The following is a 20,084-nucleotide window of genomic DNA, read 5'->3' on the forward strand; positions in this document are numbered from 1 at the left end:
CTTGGAAATTCCTTTCTAAAACAGATAATTCTACCCCTACCTTAGGAATCCTATATCCTCGGAAGGTGATGTCTTTGCTGGTAGCATGAAGTAATCCTGATGGAATTATATCAGCAAATCTCTGGATTTCATGTATAACGGCGTCTGTATATGGCATCTTGTTCCTGTCTTCCATAGAGGGAAGGCGATCTTGTCCAATCACGGTGTCAATTTCTTTCTGGACCTTCTCTGCAGGTTACATGAAAACTATGCTAGAAATGGTAATGAGATCTGCCTTAAAAACACACCATCAAAAAGCAAAAGCTCTCCATTAGAAGACAATGCTGTGCAATGACTAGTCAAAAACATGCCCCAGGTTGGAGAAAGAGATATAAGCAGCAGAAAAATGATGTGGGATACAGAGGCAGAAAAAGCCAACGGTTTAGAGCAATTGTAATCAGATAAGTCAGGAGTCATGCCGCGTACACACGCCCGTTTTTCGGGTTGTAAATTTTTTTTTTTTTAATGCCATTAAAAACGATTGTGTGTGGGCTCCAGAGCATTTTTCAGGACGTAAAAAATGGGCATTAAAAATTTAGAACATACTCAAATTTTTCACATAGTTTTTAACATTGTCGTTTTTTACGTCGTAAAAAATGGTCGTGTGTGGGCTTTAACGACGTGAAAAAAAACGCGCATGCTCAGAAACAAGTTATGAGACGGGAGCGCTCGTTCTGGTAAAACTAGCGTTCGTAATGGAGTAAGCACATTTATTACGCTGTAACAGACTGAAAAGCGCAAATCGTCTTTTACTAAAACGAAATCAGCAAAAGCTGCCCCAAGGGTGGCGCCATCCGAACTGAACTTCCCCTTTATAGTGCCGTCGTACGTGTTGTACGTCACCGCGCTTTTCTAGAGCATTTTTTTTTTTCACGATCATGTGTAGGCAAAGCCGGTTTAACGATCGAGTTGAAAAAAACGTCGTTTTTTCTAGACCATTAAAAATTTAATTTTTTACATCCCGAAAAACGGTCGCGTGTACGCGGCATCAGAGTTGCTTCAGAAGGTCTTTCAAAAATAGGTAAAGCATAGACAGAAAATGAATTCTAAGACAGACCTGGCATCCAGCTATAGATTCAGAAAGGGGTTTGCGGCATGTTCTTCAACCTATAATTTTCACCTTAACCACTTCAATACAGGACACTTATACCCCCTTCCTGCCCAGGCCAATTTTCTGTTTCATTGCACCCATATGAAATGTTTATCATATCCCCCCAAAAAAAGACTGACAATTATTCTAAATGTTTTCTTTGTTTCTTTTATAACATTTTGCAAATAAATAATCTTTCTTCATACATTTAGGCCAAACTGCATACTGCTGCATTTCTTTGGCGAAAATAACCGAAATCAGTGTTTATTCTGTAGGAAAGTTATAGAGTTTACAAACTATGGTATACATCTGAAAATCAATCAATCCTGATGTACTGTCTCATTTCTTGAGGCCCCAAAACACCAGGACAGTACAAATACCCTCAAATGACCCTCTTTGCGGAAAGTAGACAGTCCAATGTATTTAGTAAGAGGCATGGTGAGTTTTTTTGTAATTTCTTGTCACTTTTTGGGGAAAATTAAGAAATTAAAAACATAAGTTATTACTGAATGAAACTGATTCATTCAGTGTTTACTATTGTGATTAGCTGTGATTACCTTGTATCTCTGGAAATTTCTGCATTATTAGGAAGGCATATCTTAGGGTAGCACTTGAAGTCTCAGTACCAGCAAAGAACAAGTCAAGAACTGATGCCAACAAGTTCTCTTCATTAAATTCTGTATTTGTTTTTTTTTTCTCCTATTATAAAACACAGATACTCCAAATTAGTTGTGATGCACACATCTGTATACATACATTTATGTATTCTTTTTTTTAGTGGCCATCGTAGGCTATTATGTATGCACTGATGTCAAATATAACATACATTTTTTTTCTAGATATTAACATTTACAACTTAACGTGTTTTATAGACAAGGGTGTGTGTCCTGCATTGTAGACGTGCACTGGCGAAAAATGTTTTTCTTTTGTTTTTGTTTCATCCTTTTTTTTTGCTTTTCGGGGCATTCGTTATGATCAAAATGTGTTATTTTTAATAAATGTTTAACTTCAGAAAATATGAATTTGTTACTTCCATTTGTTTAGATGTGGTTTTCATTATTTCGATAATTCATAAAAATCTGAAATGTGAAAATCCAAAAATAAGAACGAAAATCTGAAAATTCGAAAGAACGTAAAACTAAAATCCCAAAATGTGAAAATCTGAAATAATATCTAACTAATAATAACTAACTATTAAATTATAGGTATTGGAATTTCCATTAAAATTTGGCTGTTATGGAACACAACGTAAATACGAACATAAATACAAATTAAGTTACAAATTATCCAAAATAACCAATGCCGCATCTAAATGAATGGAACGTAACAAATTAATAATTCGTTTAGATGCGACATTCGTTATTTCGGATAATTCGTAACTTTGGATAAATTTGTATTTGTTACGTTCAGCCAAATTTGAAAGGAAAAGAAGGGGGAGGGTGGGGGTAAGGGAATAGTGGCCGAAGCTAAACCCAAAACTACCCACTCAATTGGTTTGTGGGGACTATCTCGGTACTATTTAAAAAAAATGATTAAACAAAATAATGTAAAAAGTTTATTGTGTATAAATATTACATAAAAGTTGCGAAACAAACAATTAATTGTATAAATCAGTGATTGGTCGAGGTCGACTAGTTTCGCGGGAATTGAAATACCGCTTCATCAGGACAGCCAATCCGATGAGTCAATTAATAGTGTGCGGGGGCAGGACAGCCCAAGGGGTTCCCCCCGCGGCGGAAAAGGGGACCCAACTACTGGTGGTTATTGGCTCAGCAACGACACTTCAGGACGTGGTTTGGCACCATGTCGGGACTCCCCTGCGGGTACAGCTTACTCTATCCCTTAGTCCATGCATTACCATGCTATCTGTCACCAATACGGATACCTCCCCTGGTTGACTTAATACTGGTTATTCCAGTACAATTGGCTAAGCATACCAAGCTGTCTCCTTTAAATGTCCAGGTTGCCATACCAGCCCACAGCCCCTGTCGTGCCCAATTGCTTGTCTATCACCAGGTCATTTCTCTTCATCACGACCTGGCTTTATCCCCCATAACTATTGACCATGAATTCCATGGCAAATTATCCCCTTTTCCGCCACAGGGGGGAACCCCTTGGGCTGTCCGGCCCCCGCACACCATTAATTGACTCATCGGATAGGCTGTCCTGATGAAGCGGTATTTCAATTCCCGCGAAACTAGTCGACCTCGACCAATCACTGATTTGTACAATTAATTGTTTGTTTCGCAACTTTTATGTAATATTTATACACAATAAACTTTTTACATTATTTTGTTTAATCTTTTTTTTTTAAAATAGTACCGAGATAGTCCCCACAAACCAATTGAGTGGGTAGTTTTGGGTTTAGCTTCGGCCACTATTCCCTTACCCCCACCCTCCCCCTTCTTTACCATAACTGGGATGATGGTACGGTTTTATTAACTATTATCAACCTTTACTTGAGGCTATACTCCCCTTTTGTTCAAATTTGAAAGGAAATTTCAATACCTATAATTTAATAGTTAGCAATAGTTATTATTTGCATTGTTTTCTATTCAGCACTGCACTACATTAACTGGAAATTGTGTGGTCATGCAACACTGTATGCAAGTTAACTTTTTTTTTCTTTTGCACAAATAGAACTTTCTTTTGGTGGTATTTGTTCATCATCACTGGGTGTTTTTTTTTTTTTTGTGATATAAATGAAAAAGTGTATATTAATTGGCTTGTGTGAAAATTGTACCGTCTACAAACTATGGTATATATATTTGAAAATTAATCAGTTCTGATGTACCGATGATCTAATTTCTACAGGCCCTAAAATGCAAGGACATTGCAAATTTACCCCTAAATAACCCCCCTTTTCTAAACCTTGCTTTATATAGCTTATGACAGCTCAGGAAGCTATCATTTGGCTTTGTGTAATGTTGCATCAGTTGTGTGCGATGGGCCATTGGGTCTTTTTTTCTTTTTCTTGAGTCTGCAGGCGGCAACCATGATTGACAATGGATTTACCATGAGGCACATTTTTGGGATATTTTATATTTTTTTAATAAAGGACTTCTTAAAAGTGTAGGTGTCTTTATTTCTAGGTGACATCTTTTTGTGAATGAGAAGGGATATACATTCATGGGGTGGGGGGCTGGTATCTTCGGCCCCCTTCTTATTAAGGGGGGCTTTCAGCTTCAGATAAGCCTGCCATCCACAGACCCCCACAACCACCAGGCCATGGTTGTGGAGAAGGGGCCCTAGTCCTCCTCAACATGTTGATGTTGAAGGCTTGTGGCCTGGAATTGTTTGGACGGGGTCAGGGATATAATCACACTCATCCCTCCTTCCTTTCCTGGCCAGCCAAGTCGCATGCTCGGATAAAGGGTTTGGTATGGATTTCTGAGGACCTCACATATTTTTTGGTGTGAGGTACCCCCTTAAAAATCAATAGCGCATTTTGGGGGTACTCCATTTTTTTTCTTTCTTGTTGTACAATGTCCTACAGCAAAAATGTAGGGTTTCCCCCTTCCCTCAAAAAATAATCACACAATTTTTTATTATCAGTCAAAAAAACGTTATCAAAAACAGCACACAGTCCCTACAAAGGTCTCCCACAATACATACCAAACTCTTAGGGGCATGCTTTGTATTTTGGGGAAACTGTGTGGGCAGCGTACCCTTTTATCTTTACAAAAAAAAAAAAGCCAGGACGAATATGTTATTTTTCTTTGTAAATATTATATCACTGCTCCCAGCCGCATTAAAAATGTTTTTATTTTGTTTGCATTGCTACGCTCACCAGGGAAGTGCCCACACCCTTGTTATTTTTGCCACCCTTTTGCCTATTAGTCCACAAAATGGGCATGCTTAATTGGACAGAATTGGTTCCCATCAATTTCAGTAAGGTTCTGATTTGATATATGAACTTCTTTAAAGTCTGCTGAATCCCGATCAAACCAAATTCAGGGAAGTTTGGCTCATCACTACTTACTAGTCATTTTCTGACTTTTTTTACATGCTGATGTGGCCAGTAACATACTTTTTTTGGTGCTTCAGGTGAATGCATTTCCAAAAACCCTTTTATTGAAGCTTCATATTGACAGATGGAGTAGGGGACAAAAAGGTACGACACGAGTTATAAGGTTATGGATGCTATGGCTAATTACTAGGGCTACTCATAGGTTATGCTTGTTCTTCTTAAAAGTATCAACAAAGTAGGGACAAACATTTCAGCAACATTCCAACACCAGTTTCACTCAACCTCTGAACTCACCTCTTCCATCTTTATGAGAAAACAGTCTATGAAGTCCTGTGGACAATTTTCATCCAGAACTTCTCGGTGGGACTGCACCGTCTCCCTTACAAATTTCCTTAGCTTTTCAAAATTGGCAAAAATGTTCTGATGGGGTCCGGGAACCTTGCTCAGCAAGTTTGGAAACATGTTAAGAATCTAAAACAGAAAATAAAAAAAAATATATATATATACATATATTTATTTTTAGCTTAGTTCTCAAATTCTGGGCCAGATTCACAGAAAACTCCGGCGGCGTAACGTATCGTCGTTACGTTACACCGCCGCAAGTTTTCAGCGCAAGTGCCTGATTCACCAAGTACTTGCGTGTAAACTTACGGCGGTGTATCGTAAATACGTCCGACGCAAGCCCGCCTAATTCAAATGGGGCGTGTACCATTTAAATTAGGCGCGCTCCCGCATTCTGCGCATGCTCCGTTCGCAATTTTCCCGACGTGCTTTGCGCGAAATTACGGCGCGCCGACGTGTTTGTGAATGGCGACGTGCGTAACGTAATTACGCCGTACTTACGCCGAAAAAAAAAAATAAAAAATTTGACGCGGGAACGACGGCCATACTTTAACATGGGCTGTGTAAAGTTAAGCCATGAAAAAGCATGACTAACTTTGCGACAGGAAAAAAAGACTTGCGACGACGTAACGACCGCGCGTACCTTCGTGGATCGCCGTAAAAGCTAATTTGCATACCGGACGCTGGAAAATGACGTGAACTCCACCCGGCGGCCGAATTATTGCATCCTAAGATCCGACGGTGTAAGTCAATTACACCTGTCGGATCTTAGGGCTATCTATGCTTAACTGATTCTATGAATCAGTCGCATAGATACTCTCAGAGATACGACGGCGTATCAGGAGATACACCGTCGTATCTCTTCTGTGAATCTGGCCCTCTGTGTCTAGTTGCCAGTTACAAGTCTTTGTTGAATATACTAAAGCCTCACCAACAGCCTTTAAGACTCTTTGGGTAAATGTGCTATTCGGAGGTTCAAGGATACATTTCACAAGCTGAAAAAATTGTATCGCTATGTTGTTTGCAGCTGTTATTACACAGAAATGCATTCTTTTATCTTTGGACATGAGACTGCAATATGTTATGTTTTCAAATACATTCCTATCAGTACATACTACACTTTGAGTCTTTATGTCTTATATGCCCCCCCCCCCCCTTCCCTTATACTGAGAGTGGAGTTGATGAGCCGTGAGTGTTTGAGGCTGTTCCTATCAGTTTGAATTCTGTTTTTTGGCTTTTTATTGATTTGAAAGCCAACAACTTTTAGTAAGCAGCCAATTATACCTTTGCTTCCACTGGACGTTTGGGGACACTTTAACTGCTTATCTATTTTTTTGGAGTCACTTCAGGGCGTATCATCTGCTTTTTGTACATTTGTGGACTTCGTCTTCGTTTTTTTTCCCCACATATTTGTTATTTATGTATGGGTTGCTCTATGGACAATTTTGTGTCACTATTTGTAATCACACACTTAGGGCCAGATCCACGTAGTTTGGCGCATTAATCCGCCGGGCGTAGCGTATCTAACGCCGCCGTAACTTTTTTTTTTCAAATCCTCAAAGAATTTGCACCGTAAGTTACGGCGGCGTAGTGTATCTTTGGCGGCGTAATGGTGCGCCATTCAAATCTCTATGATGGGGGCGTGTTTTATGTAAATACGTCGCGACCCGACTTAAACAACGTTTTTTTTTAACTGCGCATGCGCCGTCCATGGGGGTATCCCAGTGCGCACGCTCTAAATTAACCCGGAACAAGCCAATGCTCACGACAGTGACGTCATTCTACGCAAATCCCTATTCGCGAACGACTTACGCAAACAACGTCAAAAATTCAAAATGCGAGGCGGGAACGACGGCCACACTTAACATTGAGTACGCCTCATAATAGCCGAACGCAAAGGACGTAAAAAAAATGCGCCGGACGGACGTACGTTCGTGGATCGCCGTAACTAGCTAATTTGCATACTCGACGAGGAATTCGACGGAAACGCCACCTAGCGGCCGCCGAAAAATTGCATCTTAGATCCGACGGCGTACTAAGATCGAGCCGAGATGCCGTCGTATCTTGTTTTGAAGATACAAAGATACAAAACAAAGATACGATAAATTTGAAATTACGCGGCGTATCAATAGATACGCCGGCGTAATTGTTCTGTGGATCTGGCCCTTAGATTTTTAGTTTGATTGTAGTAAGTGCTGCACTTTTGTTTAAATATATTGATTGGATTGGTATCTGTTGACCTGTGACTTGTGCTAGCAGCGTTTTTTTTCCAATTTTTTAAATCTTTTTGATTTATCTAGCGCAGATGTTCACAAGTTCAGAATCTTCACTGATATACAGCTTTTCAATATATTATCAAGCAGCATTTATAGTGCTGAATCTCATCTTGTGTGTAAGGCCGCGTACACATGGTCGGTCCTCCGGACCGTTCTCATCGGTTAACCGATGAAGCTGACTGATGGTCTGATGTGCCTACACACCATAGGTTAAATAACCGATCGGGTCAGAACGCGGTGACGTAAAACACAACGACGTGCTGAAAAAAACGAAGTTCAATGCTTCCAAGCATGCGTCGACTTGATTCTGAGCATGCGTGGATTTTTAACCGATGCTTTTGCATACTAACCGTCGGTTTTGACCTATCGGTTAGGCGTCCATCGGTTCAATTTTAAAGCAAGTTCTACATTTTTTGACCGAAGGATAACTGACCGATGGGGCCCACACACAGTCGGTTTGGTCCGATGAAAAGGTCCTTCAGTCCGTTTTCATCGGTTTTGACCGACCGTGTGTACGCGGCCTAACACTACTCCAAAAATGGGTATATGTGAATGTGCTCCTCTTCAGAATCCTAGGTGGATTTTGCCTTTGCTGATAGCATGGATTTTGGTATCAATTTGTAATAATGTTTTTTTTTTAAATATGGCAGTCATACACATACTGTAATGCTGAATGATTAATCATACATGGTGGAAAATATAGTAATCATCTCATATCTAAATACATTTTGCCTTTAAGCCAATAGACATCACTTATCAATACAATTTTATAGCAAACACATTACAGCTATCTAAAACAAAAAGTCTCCTTTTGAATATTCACCTGGCCTGCCCGAGAGTTTAGTCCCCTGACAATTTCTCTGATGTACTGTAGAAGGGTCATAAATTTCTTGTCTTCATAGTCAAATCTCTTACCAAACACAATGGAACAAATAACGTTGGAGACAGCCAATCCCAGCAGATATGTTGGGTCAAAAGAGGAGTCTATTGACAGAAAAAAAATCCAGTTGGAGGGCTATCACTATACAGAATTAAATAGAAATAAAGACAATGTTTTTTTTTTCATTTTGGAATGAGTAAGGGAGGGTTAAATCCCCTGTCAGTTTTTTTTCCATCTGCACCCAACTAGGAGATTTTACTTCCTGTCCTATAGCCATGTGCATTAATGAGCCTTGACCCTGACACCAGTTTTCCTTACTTGGACCACTTCTGGTAGTTCCTGACCACTGCAGACTGGGAACATCCTACAATAGCTGTATTTTTGGAGTTGCTTAGACCCAGTCGTCTAGCTATTACTATTCGGCCCTTGTCAACGTCAGTCAAATCCTTATGCTTGCCGTTTTTTTTTGGCCTTTAACATGTAGACTTCAGGGACAACCTTTCACTTTCTGCCTAATATATCCCAGCCACTTTCAGGTGCCATTGTAACAAGATAATCAATGTTTTTCACTTTACCTGTCAGTGATCGTAATGTTATGACTGAACAGTGTAATTATTAGGGCCCTTCAGATCTGGTATGGATATTAAGGGCCCCACGCCAAAATAAAAATGGCGTGGGGTTCCCCACAAAAATCCATACCAGACTAATATCTGAGCATGCAACCTGGCAGGCCGCAGGAAAAGAGAGGGGACAAGAGAGCACCCCCCCTCCCGAACCTACCAGGCCACATGCCCTCAACATGGGGAGGATGTCTCCACTCATTCTCTAGTGAGGAACAAAACCCCCATGACGCGTAAGGAGAAATCCGGGGGTTACCCAATGACGTGGACGGGTAAAGCGGTGTCAGTGTTTTTTTACAATTTGTTATACTTTCTTTGTGAAATGGTAGGGGTACAATGTACCCCGTTACCAATTCATATAGGGGGGGGGCGGGATCTGGTATTCCTCTTTGTTAAAGGGGGCTTCCAGATTCCGATAAGCCCCCCGTCAGCAGATCCCCACAACCATTGGGCGAGAGTTGTGGGGATGAGGCCCTAAAAAAAATGGTGCGGTGTTCCCCTTAATATCCATACCAGACCTGAAGGGCCTAATATGGAATTTGGGGGGGGGGGGGGGCCCGCACTTTTTTTATTGGTTCAGGATTCTCCCAAAGGGCCTGGTAATGGACTGGGGGGGGACCCTGCCATTTTTTTTTATGATTTTGATCTGTATTGCCGGAACCGACAAGTTTTAAATTACTTGTTTTCCTTTAGAAATTACATTTTTTGCAGGGACAGTTCTAAACATGGGAAACATGCGCTACTTTACAGTATACTATACACACCCCACAGGTACGAAATTTAAAGGAAAATTTCACTTTTGTTGTTTCACTTTAAGCATTATTCAAATCTCTTCTCCCAAAAAAAATGCAGTTTTTAAAACTTTTTTTTTGCATTGATACATGTCTCCTTAAGCAGGACCCAGGTCCCCAAACACTTTTTATGACAATAACTTGCATATTAACCTTTAGAATTCACTTTTCATTTTTCATGTTAATGTCCCATAGACTTTAACGGTGTTTGCGTGTTCAAACAAATTTTTTACCTGTTCGCATGTTTTGGTGCAAACCGAACCAGGGGTTGTTCAGCTCATCCCTATTCTTGTTCTTCTCCAAAGTATTAACAAGTACAGACAAACATTTCACCAACATTTATACTGTATATATAAAATATCAGTTACAAATTTACCAAAAACATTTTACAATTTTTCTAAAGGTTTCAATGAGGATGAATGATAAAAAAAAATGGCTCATTAATTGTTATAGTCACCTACCTTTGTTCTCTGAGAATTTCTCTCTTAGATAGTGGGCCTCTTCCTGGATCCTCTCCTCAATGCTCCTTTTCCCCATGCCAAAATTTCTCAAGGTCGTTAAAGAGAAGCGTCTCATAGCTTTCCACGTTTCTCCATTACTCATAACGATCCCTTGAACATAAAATTGTTTACTCAGGACAGCTGAGAAAACTATACTACAATCAGTAGTGTATTTAGGTTTTGTGCTGCCCTAGGCCTGACTAAACTCGTGCACCACCTAATTTAAATATGACCCACCTCTTCCTGCAAAGGCCAAACCCCTTTCTGTTTAAGACCCGCCCTGAAATTTTTGAGTGGGGACACTATTTCTGAGGGTCTGGGGGGGGGGGCAATGGATTCCCTTAATTTGCATAGATTTCCTCTCACTTCCTGTTTGGCTATGGGGCAGGAAGTGGCAGGAAGTGAAGGGAAATTTCTGCAATTGGACAGGGATGGTAAAAAATAAACTGACAGGGGCTATAACCATCCCTTACTCTATCCAAAATGAAAAAAAAAGTGTTCCTATAGTTCTACTTTAAGCACAAATTTCTGATAATATTATGGAGAGGAATAAGAAGATATAACCATGCCAATGGTGCAGCAGAAAACATATAGCTCAGTGAGGAAGGTTTGTGGTCCAGGATGATAGGACAGCGGGGACTCTTTCCGTGCTGCCCCCCTGCAAAGTGCTGCCCTAGGCCTGGGCCTTGTTGGCCTAGACCAGGATACAGCGTTGACTACAATGCCAATAGGTGATGAGCTCCAAGCCTGTGTAGGATCATAGCATGATAGCTGCGTTGGAACAGGTATTCCTGAACTATAACCTGATCTCCCTTGTTCCACAACCATGAGCACTAACCTAAACTCTCCTGCCACAATCATCTCTTGCTTCAGAGTCCCCATGTTTCCAATGACCAAGAAAGTGCTATAATATATATTAATAATAATACATGTTTTTTAAGATGCTTTGTATTAAAGTTTTGAATTGCAGTACAGACAAATACACTAAACTAACCACTGAATATAATACCAGTTTGTTCTGCGTAATATTTCATTCTAAGTGGTAAAATTGCATAAAAGACAAAAAACAAACTTTCTGAAAGATACATACACAAGGTGTTTTTAAAGTGTTCCCTATTTTTATATGTTAGTTTAAAGAGTGGGAGATTGGAGTTATATAATTGTATGCACCATGAAAGGCATATACATTTATAGGTTGCCTTTAAGACTCTTTGAAATATGAGATTTGGAGAGTTTGGCTCTGTTTCCACTACTGCGAGTTGTTGCGCATGACAAGTCAAAATGTATTTCAATGGTCCTCGTTCTAATTGATGCCACTCAAATTGTAGCGACGCCAGAAAAGGTTTTTGTACTACTTTGTTATGACTTCAGTGACGCCATCACAACAAAAAGGTTTACTCGGCAAGCCAAGGAGAACAAATGTAGTTGCTAAGGAACCAAGGAGGAAACCAAGCAACCAGACGTTAGGCATAGGTCTTTGTTAGGCTCCGTCCCTATCCAATAGCAACTGGAACCAAACCTGCGTCACAGAGACTTATGGCCTGGTCACAAGGTATGGGAAGTGAAGGAGTTAAAGGGATTGTAAAGGTTTGTTTTTTATTTTCTAAATAGGTTCCTTTAAGTTAGTGCATTGTTGGTTCACTTACCCTTTCCTTCGATTTCCCTTCTAAATGTTTTTTTTTTCTTTGTCTGAATTTCTCACTTCCTGTTCCTCCTCAGTAAGCTGTCCTGGCTGACTAACCCCCAGCCAGAACAGCTTGGATGATGGGGGCAAGCTTACATGAAGTGAGAAATTCAGACAAAGAAAAAAAGAAGGGAAATCAAAGGAAAAGGTAAGTGAACCAACAATGCACTAGCATAAAGGATCAGTAAAGGAAATATTTTTTTTGGCTGAAATGACTATTTACAGGGTATAGAGACATAATAGTTAACTGATTCCTTTTAAAAATGATTAAAATAGATACAAATAAATCATATAATGTGCCTGCAGTTTCACTTTAGTTTTTAATCTAGTTTCATGTTTCTGTGAAGTACAGAGACACACAGAACAAAAACAAACAAACACAGGGCAGTGTTTGTTTTTAAAATGAATCTGATTGGTTCTGAGGGTTTTTAGACACACAGTAATCACACCTTCTTGATCAGGGACCACTACGTTACTGGGTAAGCCCCGGCTTCCCTCTTCCTGGGCTTCACCAGTGACGTAGCAGAGGGCACGTCAGAGGGTGCGGGGTCACGTGACGGGTGGCACTGCCTCCTCTATATAAGTAATGTCACAGCTCCAGCGCGTCATTCGCTGGGCTGTGTCCATCGGTGAGAGGAGGTCGGGGATGCTGCGCTCTGGATGGATGGATCTTCTCATCGCTGGAGCGGAGATCACCCGTCGCAGGATCTTCTCATCGCTGGAGATCACCCGCAGCAGTCGCTGGATCAGGACAACGTTGGAGCAGGAAGCCGGGAACAAGTGGATTATCACCGCTGGAGTTTTTTTTTTTTTTTTTTTTATTAATAAAGGACTTTATTCTACGGTGTGTGTTTTTTTTTTTTACAAGACTTTACACTTCCTTCGTGAAATGGTAGGGGTACAGTGTACCCCATTACCATTTCACACAGGGGGGGTCAGGATCTGGGGGTCCCCTTTGTTAAAGGGGTCTTCCAGATTCTGATAAGCCTCCCGCCCGCATACCCCCACAACCACCGGGCAAGGGTTGTGGGGATGAGACCCTTGTCCCCATCAACATGGGCACATCCTCCCCATGTTTAGGGCATGTGGCCTGGTGCAGTTCAGGAGAGGGGGGGGGGGCGCACTCTGTCCCCCCCTCTTTTCTGCGGCCGGCCAGGTCAACGTGCTCGGATAACGGGTCTGGTTATGGATATTTAGGGGGAACCGCACATCATTTTTGTTTTAAATTGACGGCGGGGTTCCCCTTAATATCCATACCAGACCTGAAGGGTCTGGTTATTGAATTTGCGGGGACCTTTTTTTCCCGAACTCCGATCCCGGACCCAAACTTTTTCAAATTATTCGGGTTCGGGTCCGGGTTCGGGAAAAACCCAAAGTTCGTACCGAACCCGAACTTTACAGTTCGGGTTCGCTCAACCCTAGCCTTAATGTTAGATTATTCACATGACCGCAGTCACCCCCTAGTCCTGGAAATTAATGAGTGCGCTCCTTGCAAAAGGTACCCCGTCTGCAGGGAGAAGATGACCCCACCCACACCTTTACCACCCCAGAAAAATATTTGCTTGTTTATTTTAATGTGGAAAAATCTCTCTCTCTCTCTCCTACATACACTGCTTTTATCCTGAGTATGATTTGAGTTCCTCTATACATAGATGAGAATAGTCAAGAATTATAAAGGTAAAAAAGAAGTATGGCCAAAGCTTTTTTAGTCTCAGAAGTACACTTTTTTTTGCTCTCCTGTGACCCAGAAGACATATCAGAGCAGCTCCAGGCTCTGGAAGGGACAAGATTGGCGGGGTCCATCCAGCAACCTGATTTACAGCTGGCTCCATATCTCAGCCCTCATCTCTTAAAGCGGAGTTTCACCCAAAACTGGAACTTCCGCTTTTCAGAATCCTCCCCCCTCCGGTGTCACATTTGGCACCTTTCAGTGGGGAGGAGGGAGCAGATACCTGTGTAATCCAATTTGCTCCCACTTGCGGGCATAGGTCGCCGTGTTGCCCTACACCACGTCTGGCGCCTACTCCGTCCGTCCCTTGTCTTCTGGGACACACACAGGTCCCAGAAGATAGCAAGGACCAGTGGGATCGCGCAGCACGACTCGCGGAACCCGGAAGTAAAGCCGATTCCCTTACCGAAGATGGTGGCGCCTCCACCCGAGAGCCGAGGGACAGACAGATGTTTGAGTTAACACAAACAGAAATAAAAACTTGACAGAGAATCTATTCAAAACTAAAAACTTTTATAGACTTTTATGTTCTTGAAAAAACAAAATGTGAGAAGTCCACACAAGGGCCTGTCAGGAAGATGTCATCTGTAATGGGCCAATCATTTGTGGGCAAGGCATTCCCTGCCCCACAGTTACACATATACAAGCCAAATACTGTATACATGCAGCTGTAGGGTCGGGAATGCCCTTGCCACAGTTGATTGTCCCATTACAGGTAAAAGCTTCCTAGCAGGCTCTGCCACAATGGTCTAGAAAAGCATTCAAACACTCCCAAGTTCATCAATTAAGAAAAAAAAAAAAATTCCCCACATAAACGATGACAACAGGGAACATGCATTGTGCAAAATCCAATGACTTCACTGATCTTTCAGAAACATAAAATCTGATTGGTTACTGCTACTTTGAAAATCACTATTAAATAACCCAGTGTACAGGTAGCATTTGTAAGCTGGTTTTACAGTTTACTGTATCTAGTTACTTACCATAATTTCTGAATAATAAGCTGAGCAGGTCCAATTCTCCTCTGTTGCTGAATGCGTCACTGTGTTCTACCAACGCTTCTTTCACTGCATCGCACCCAACCAGTACAACTACAGGTATGGTGGTCAAGTAGCAGGTGTACACAGGTCCATAGGTCTCACTCATCTAAAGAGTTGTGACAAGATATGGCATGCACAAGATTGATGCAAGAATACAAGAAATGCAGAGAAAATTGAGAAATGTTGCTAGAAATATTATTTAAATTTAAAGAGAAACTCCAGTCAATGTTGTATTTATTAAAAATCAGTAGCTACAAAGACTGTATCTGCTGACTTTAAATAAACAGCCACTTACCTGTCCTACAATCCAGCGATGTGCTCATCCGAACCGTCCCTTCTCTTCCTCTTCTTTCCCTGGCACTAGGATCTCAACTGTAGGCGCCTGCCTGTGACAGCTCGTGGCTTCACAGCCGGGTGACCATTATGCATGCGTGAGGTGCCCTGTGCTTTGCGAATGGTCCTGCTGTCTTCAGGGACCTGTGATGTGTCCCAGAAGACTGCAGGGAGGGAGTGGAAAGGAAACTTCCCTTCGGATTGCCTAGACAATCCAAGCAGAAGTGGGAGCGGGTACCTATCAAAACCAGGTACCCGCCCCCCCCCCCCCCCAAAAAAAGGGCCACTTAGTGAAGAGGAGGTCTTAAAGCAGAACTTCCCCTTTTGGGTGGAGCTCCGTTTTAACCACTTGACCGCCGGAAGATTTACCCCCCTTCATGACAAGGTGGCACTAGGTTACTTTAATTAACAATTGCACGGTCGTGCAGCTCTGTACCCAAATAACATTTATGCAATTTTTTATGCAGAGAGCTTTGTTGTCGCGATCTTGCCCCAGCTTGCCGACTCTGTGATGCCAGCCCACAACAGGCTTCAGCCAGCTGTCTGAGTTTAGAACGAACTGCACTCCTGTGATCCACAGGAGAAGGACAGCCAAACAAGCTTTTGCTTTACTTCTTCTGTAAATTAAGTCTAAAGTAATCTTTTAGTAATTTTTTTGCTAATTGTGTCCTATTGCCAATAGGCTATGGGTTTGATTCCTCTTCACTTCTTGTCCTGAACACACAACAGGAAGTGAAAAGAAATCTCGCCAAAGTGAGGAAAATTCCCACTTAGACAGCAGACTAGAACAAGTGTCCCTACTGGAATCTTTCCCCCTTTAACTGAATAAATACTACGTTATATTTTTCATATTTACTATTGAATGCATGGGAAATTCACCAATTTTATTTATTACCCTGATTACAAAACTCTACTAAAAACATTTCCCTGTAAGCAGTAAAGTTCTAACTTACCTTCATCAAAGCTTTAGGCATTTCTGTGGTGCTCATTTGCACTATATTCCCCAGTAGGGGTAGAGGTGTTGGCCCTGGAGGGAGATTACTGTGCTTTACCCTCCTCCACCATGTAACCAGGTAAATCAGAAGAGTGACCACGGTGATCAGAAAGAGGGTGATGCATGTTTCCAGCACCATCATGAAGGCAACTAATTCCCAGAGACATACGAGTATGAAATATATACCTACATGCTTGAACTTTGAACATTGGCAACATTCCAACCAAACACGTGCTTGATATATACACTGTGGGCGTGATATGGGATTGGTGCTGATAATGCTTTTTGCTGTGTAATTGTATGGGAAACTGCTACCATAAATGGAAAAGGTAAGAGGTTCAGAGGAAACTGTTCACACTGCTAAGTGCTTTGTAATTGTATGGGGATCTGCTACTATAAATGGAAAAAATTAGAGGGAGAGAGAGAATAATCGCCCAAACCTAAAGGAATATCAGTCCTGTTCGATAACACTATTGTTATTCTTATACTGAATATATACTTATTGTTAGGGATGAGCCGAACAACCCCCCCCCCCCCTGTTCGGTTCGCACCAGAACCTGCGAACAGACCAAAAGTTTGTGTGAACTTTAGAACCCCATTAAAGTCCATGGGACTCGAACGTTTGAAATCTAAAGTGCTAATTTTAAAGGCTAATATGCAAGTTATTGTCCTAAAAAAGTGCTTGGGGACCCAGGGGGTGTATAGTATGCCTGTGAAGTAGTGCTAGTTTCCTGTGCTTAGAACTGTCTCAGCACAAAGTGTAATTTCTGAAGGAAAAAAAGTAATAATGAATTGTCAGCTCCCGTCAATACAGAGAAAAGTCAAAGATAAAAAATGTGTGGGGGTCCCCCAAATTCACTTCAGGTCTGGTATGGATATTAAGGGGAACCCTGCGTCAATTTTTTAAAAAAATTACGTGGGGTTCCCCCCCGAATTTATTCATACCAGACCCTTCAGGTCTGGTATGGATTTTAAGGGGATCTCCACCCCAAATGTAAAAAAAAAAATGGCGTGGAGTTCCCCCAAAATTCAATACCAGACCCTTTATCCGAGCACACAACCTGGCAGGCCGCAGGAGGAGGCCAACAACATTGGGAGGATGCTTTGGGGATCTGTGACCCCTTCAAAGCACCATGTCCCCATGTTGATGGGGACAAGGGCCTCATCCCCACAACCCTTGCCCGGTGGTTGTGGGGGTCTACGGGCAGGGGGCTTATCGGAATCTGGAAGACCCCTTTAACAAAGGGGACCCCCAGATCACGGCCCCCCTATGTACATTGTACCCCTACCATTTCACAAAGAAAGTGTAAAAAATTGTAAAAAAACACACTAAGTATGAACACCGATCTCTCTCCTCCCCTAGTCTGTCCCATCCCCCTTACAGTTAGAACACACCTAGGGAACACAGTCAATCCCTTGATCGCCCCTAGTGTTAACCCCTTCCCTGCCAGTAACATTCATACAGCAATCAGGGCATTTGTATAGCACTGATCAGTGCTGTCTTTCTACACTGTATGTATTACATGGGTACTCCCTCTGACGTGACTGCCCGGCAGATGTCAGAGGGAGAGCTTAGCCACTCCCTCTGTATTACATACAGCGGAGAAAGACAGCACTAAGCGGTCACATGACCGATGATCGTGGATAAGAAAAACAGTGTTTATAAGAAGAATCTTAGAAAATGGCTTATAGTATATATGTAGCGCCAGAACCGGTGCTAGTGTAAATTTAAAGGGGGTCAGAGAGTGACTCTAACCAGGTTAATCTGTTTAAATTTGGAGCCTCTGTCCCAGCTTTGACTGTGCTGTGGGTTCATGCTGTCGTTCCTGGGGTGCGGCCTCACCCCAGGCTAACAGGTGGCAGCAGTGGAGTCAGAGGTTTGGATACTTTTTCCCGGCAGCCTATCACGAGGAGGCTTCCTCGCTGTGCATGCTGGGGAGGGATATTTAGGAGGCAGATGCCATCTTCCTGCGTCTTCTTCCCGTGTGGCACCCACCTTCAGGGTAGCCATTCCACGGCCCCCAGGCAAATGGCCTTCCGGGCCGGTTTGTGCATGCTACGCAGTGATCCTGGTTCCGGGACCATGTTGGCCCGGAGCATCTGATCTGCCACCGGGGGGCCCAGTGATCGACTGGGTCCCCAACTTGATGGAGGTCCTGAGCTGTCCGTCCTGTTGGAGGAAGCTGACCGGTAGAGAGTCTGTCTGAGGAGTGCCAAGAGAGGCTGGTGTTCCAATAGGGGCCTGACCATCCATCGGGGGACTAAGGAAACTGGGTGCTGAGAGGCTGGATGTTGGTCGCCTGTCTGTCGGTAATCTAACCAAAACTACCTGAAGGAGATCCGGGTGTTGAATTTACCAAAGAGGGTTCCGTACCGCCATTTTTTCTTTAACCATTGGGAGAGTCTTGGCAGAGACTTAACCCCAAGTTCGAGTGACATTCTGGCTGCCAGGCTGGTGAGAGAAGCCTGTCCAGGTGCGCTATACCCACTCTGGCTAGAGTGGCGAAGTAAAAATCTGATTGCACCTGAATCAGTCGTTCTCCATTTCTGCTATTTCTTCACTCTTCAAGTTCTACTATTTTACCCTGTTGGGTAAAAAAAGCACAGAAAATACACCTGTTGTGTGGACATTTCATTTACTAGAACTCTCAAGTACCCTAGACGGTGGAGATACAGAGGTAACATGCCACCCAAAACAAACCAGCAGCTCCTTCGGGGGTAGTGCTACATTTACCAGTACATCATGTAATCCTAGCAGAGGTGCTGGCAGTGGCTGGTCTTAACAACCCCTTAAATATATTTGCAGAATATTTTAGGGTTTGTCCTACTATCTTTTGCAATCTGTCGTACGTTTTTGCATCCTTGATTTCCTTTTTACACATTCTGTTATATTCTTTGTAACATTTAAACAATATGCTTGGGATCTTTTCAGAGCTTGGACATTGTTTGTAACATCAGCCAACAGCGGGCTGCTGACTGCACTCCCGTGAACCAGAAATACAGCCAAAAAATTTCACATGCGGTTTAATTATTATAGGAACTGAAATTTCACATAATCACCCAAAAAAATCAGCTAAAGGGCAATCTTTCAGCATTTCATCTTTCGTTTCAGTTCAGAATCTCCAGAGTTCCTTCAAGAATAGCAAACAGTGGCTTCACTTATTTTATTATTCTTTTTATTACAATTCTCAGTTTATTCTTCTATAAAATTTTACAAAGGTCAGAACATATTGAACATGAAGATTTTAAAGACTGCATCCAGTTGAAAAATTATTTTATTTGCAAAATGGTGAGCCTAGAATGACTGCAATATACAATAAAATGTTTACTGCCAAACAAAAATAAAGCTGGTATCTTCTAGCCACAGTGTGACACCGATAATGCATGATGAGTATTTCACCGAGGGACGGCAAACATCTTATATTTCCGAGCTTTTGAAGCATTGGTTTTGGGTTCTGGGGTGATTTCTAGGTCCTTCCTGTCCACTGTAGGTTTTAAAGTAAATCTTTGTAGTATAGTAGTAAAAAACAAGAAGAGTTCCATACGAGCCAGACCTTCTCCTGCACAAATGCGTTTACCTAAAGAGAAAGGACCCCCCAAAAAAAGAGAAAAGAAAAAAAAAATCAGCATTTCAATGACATTACAACCTGCAGTGCAAAATCATGTTTATCAGTAACCTAGGGCCAGATTCACGTAGATCAGCGGATCTTTAGATCCGTGTGATCTATCTGATTTAAGATACCCTGCCGCAAGTTTGAGAGGCAAGTGGGTAATTCACAAACCACTTACCTCCAAA

General features: G+C 42.0%; 1 protein-coding gene across 1 annotated transcript in view; it reads right to left on the reverse strand.

The window, feature by feature from the left end:
• Positions 1 to 16,458, reverse strand: part of LOC120913356 (cytochrome P450 2C8-like) — a 29,148-nt gene extending 12,690 nt beyond the window's left edge. The window contains exons 1-7 of the mRNA XM_040323233.1: positions 16,248 to 16,458; positions 14,905 to 15,067; positions 10,470 to 10,619; positions 8,541 to 8,701; positions 5,394 to 5,570; positions 1,687 to 1,828; positions 41 to 228 (exon numbers count right to left, since the gene is read on the reverse strand). Coding sequence (XP_040179167.1) covers positions 41 to 228; positions 1,687 to 1,828; positions 5,394 to 5,570; positions 8,541 to 8,701; positions 10,470 to 10,619; positions 14,905 to 15,067; positions 16,248 to 16,430 — 1,164 coding nt within the window. The 5' untranslated portion in view covers positions 16,431 to 16,458. The remainder of the gene's footprint in view (positions 1 to 40; positions 229 to 1,686; positions 1,829 to 5,393; positions 5,571 to 8,540; positions 8,702 to 10,469; positions 10,620 to 14,904; positions 15,068 to 16,247) is intronic.
• Positions 16,459 to 20,084: the final 3,626 nt, after the last annotated feature.

The sequence above is a fragment of the Rana temporaria genome, chromosome 9 (genome assembly GCF_905171775.1).
Source record: "Rana temporaria chromosome 9, aRanTem1.1, whole genome shotgun sequence".
NCBI classification, from domain to species: domain Eukaryota; kingdom Metazoa; phylum Chordata; class Amphibia; order Anura; family Ranidae; genus Rana; species Rana temporaria.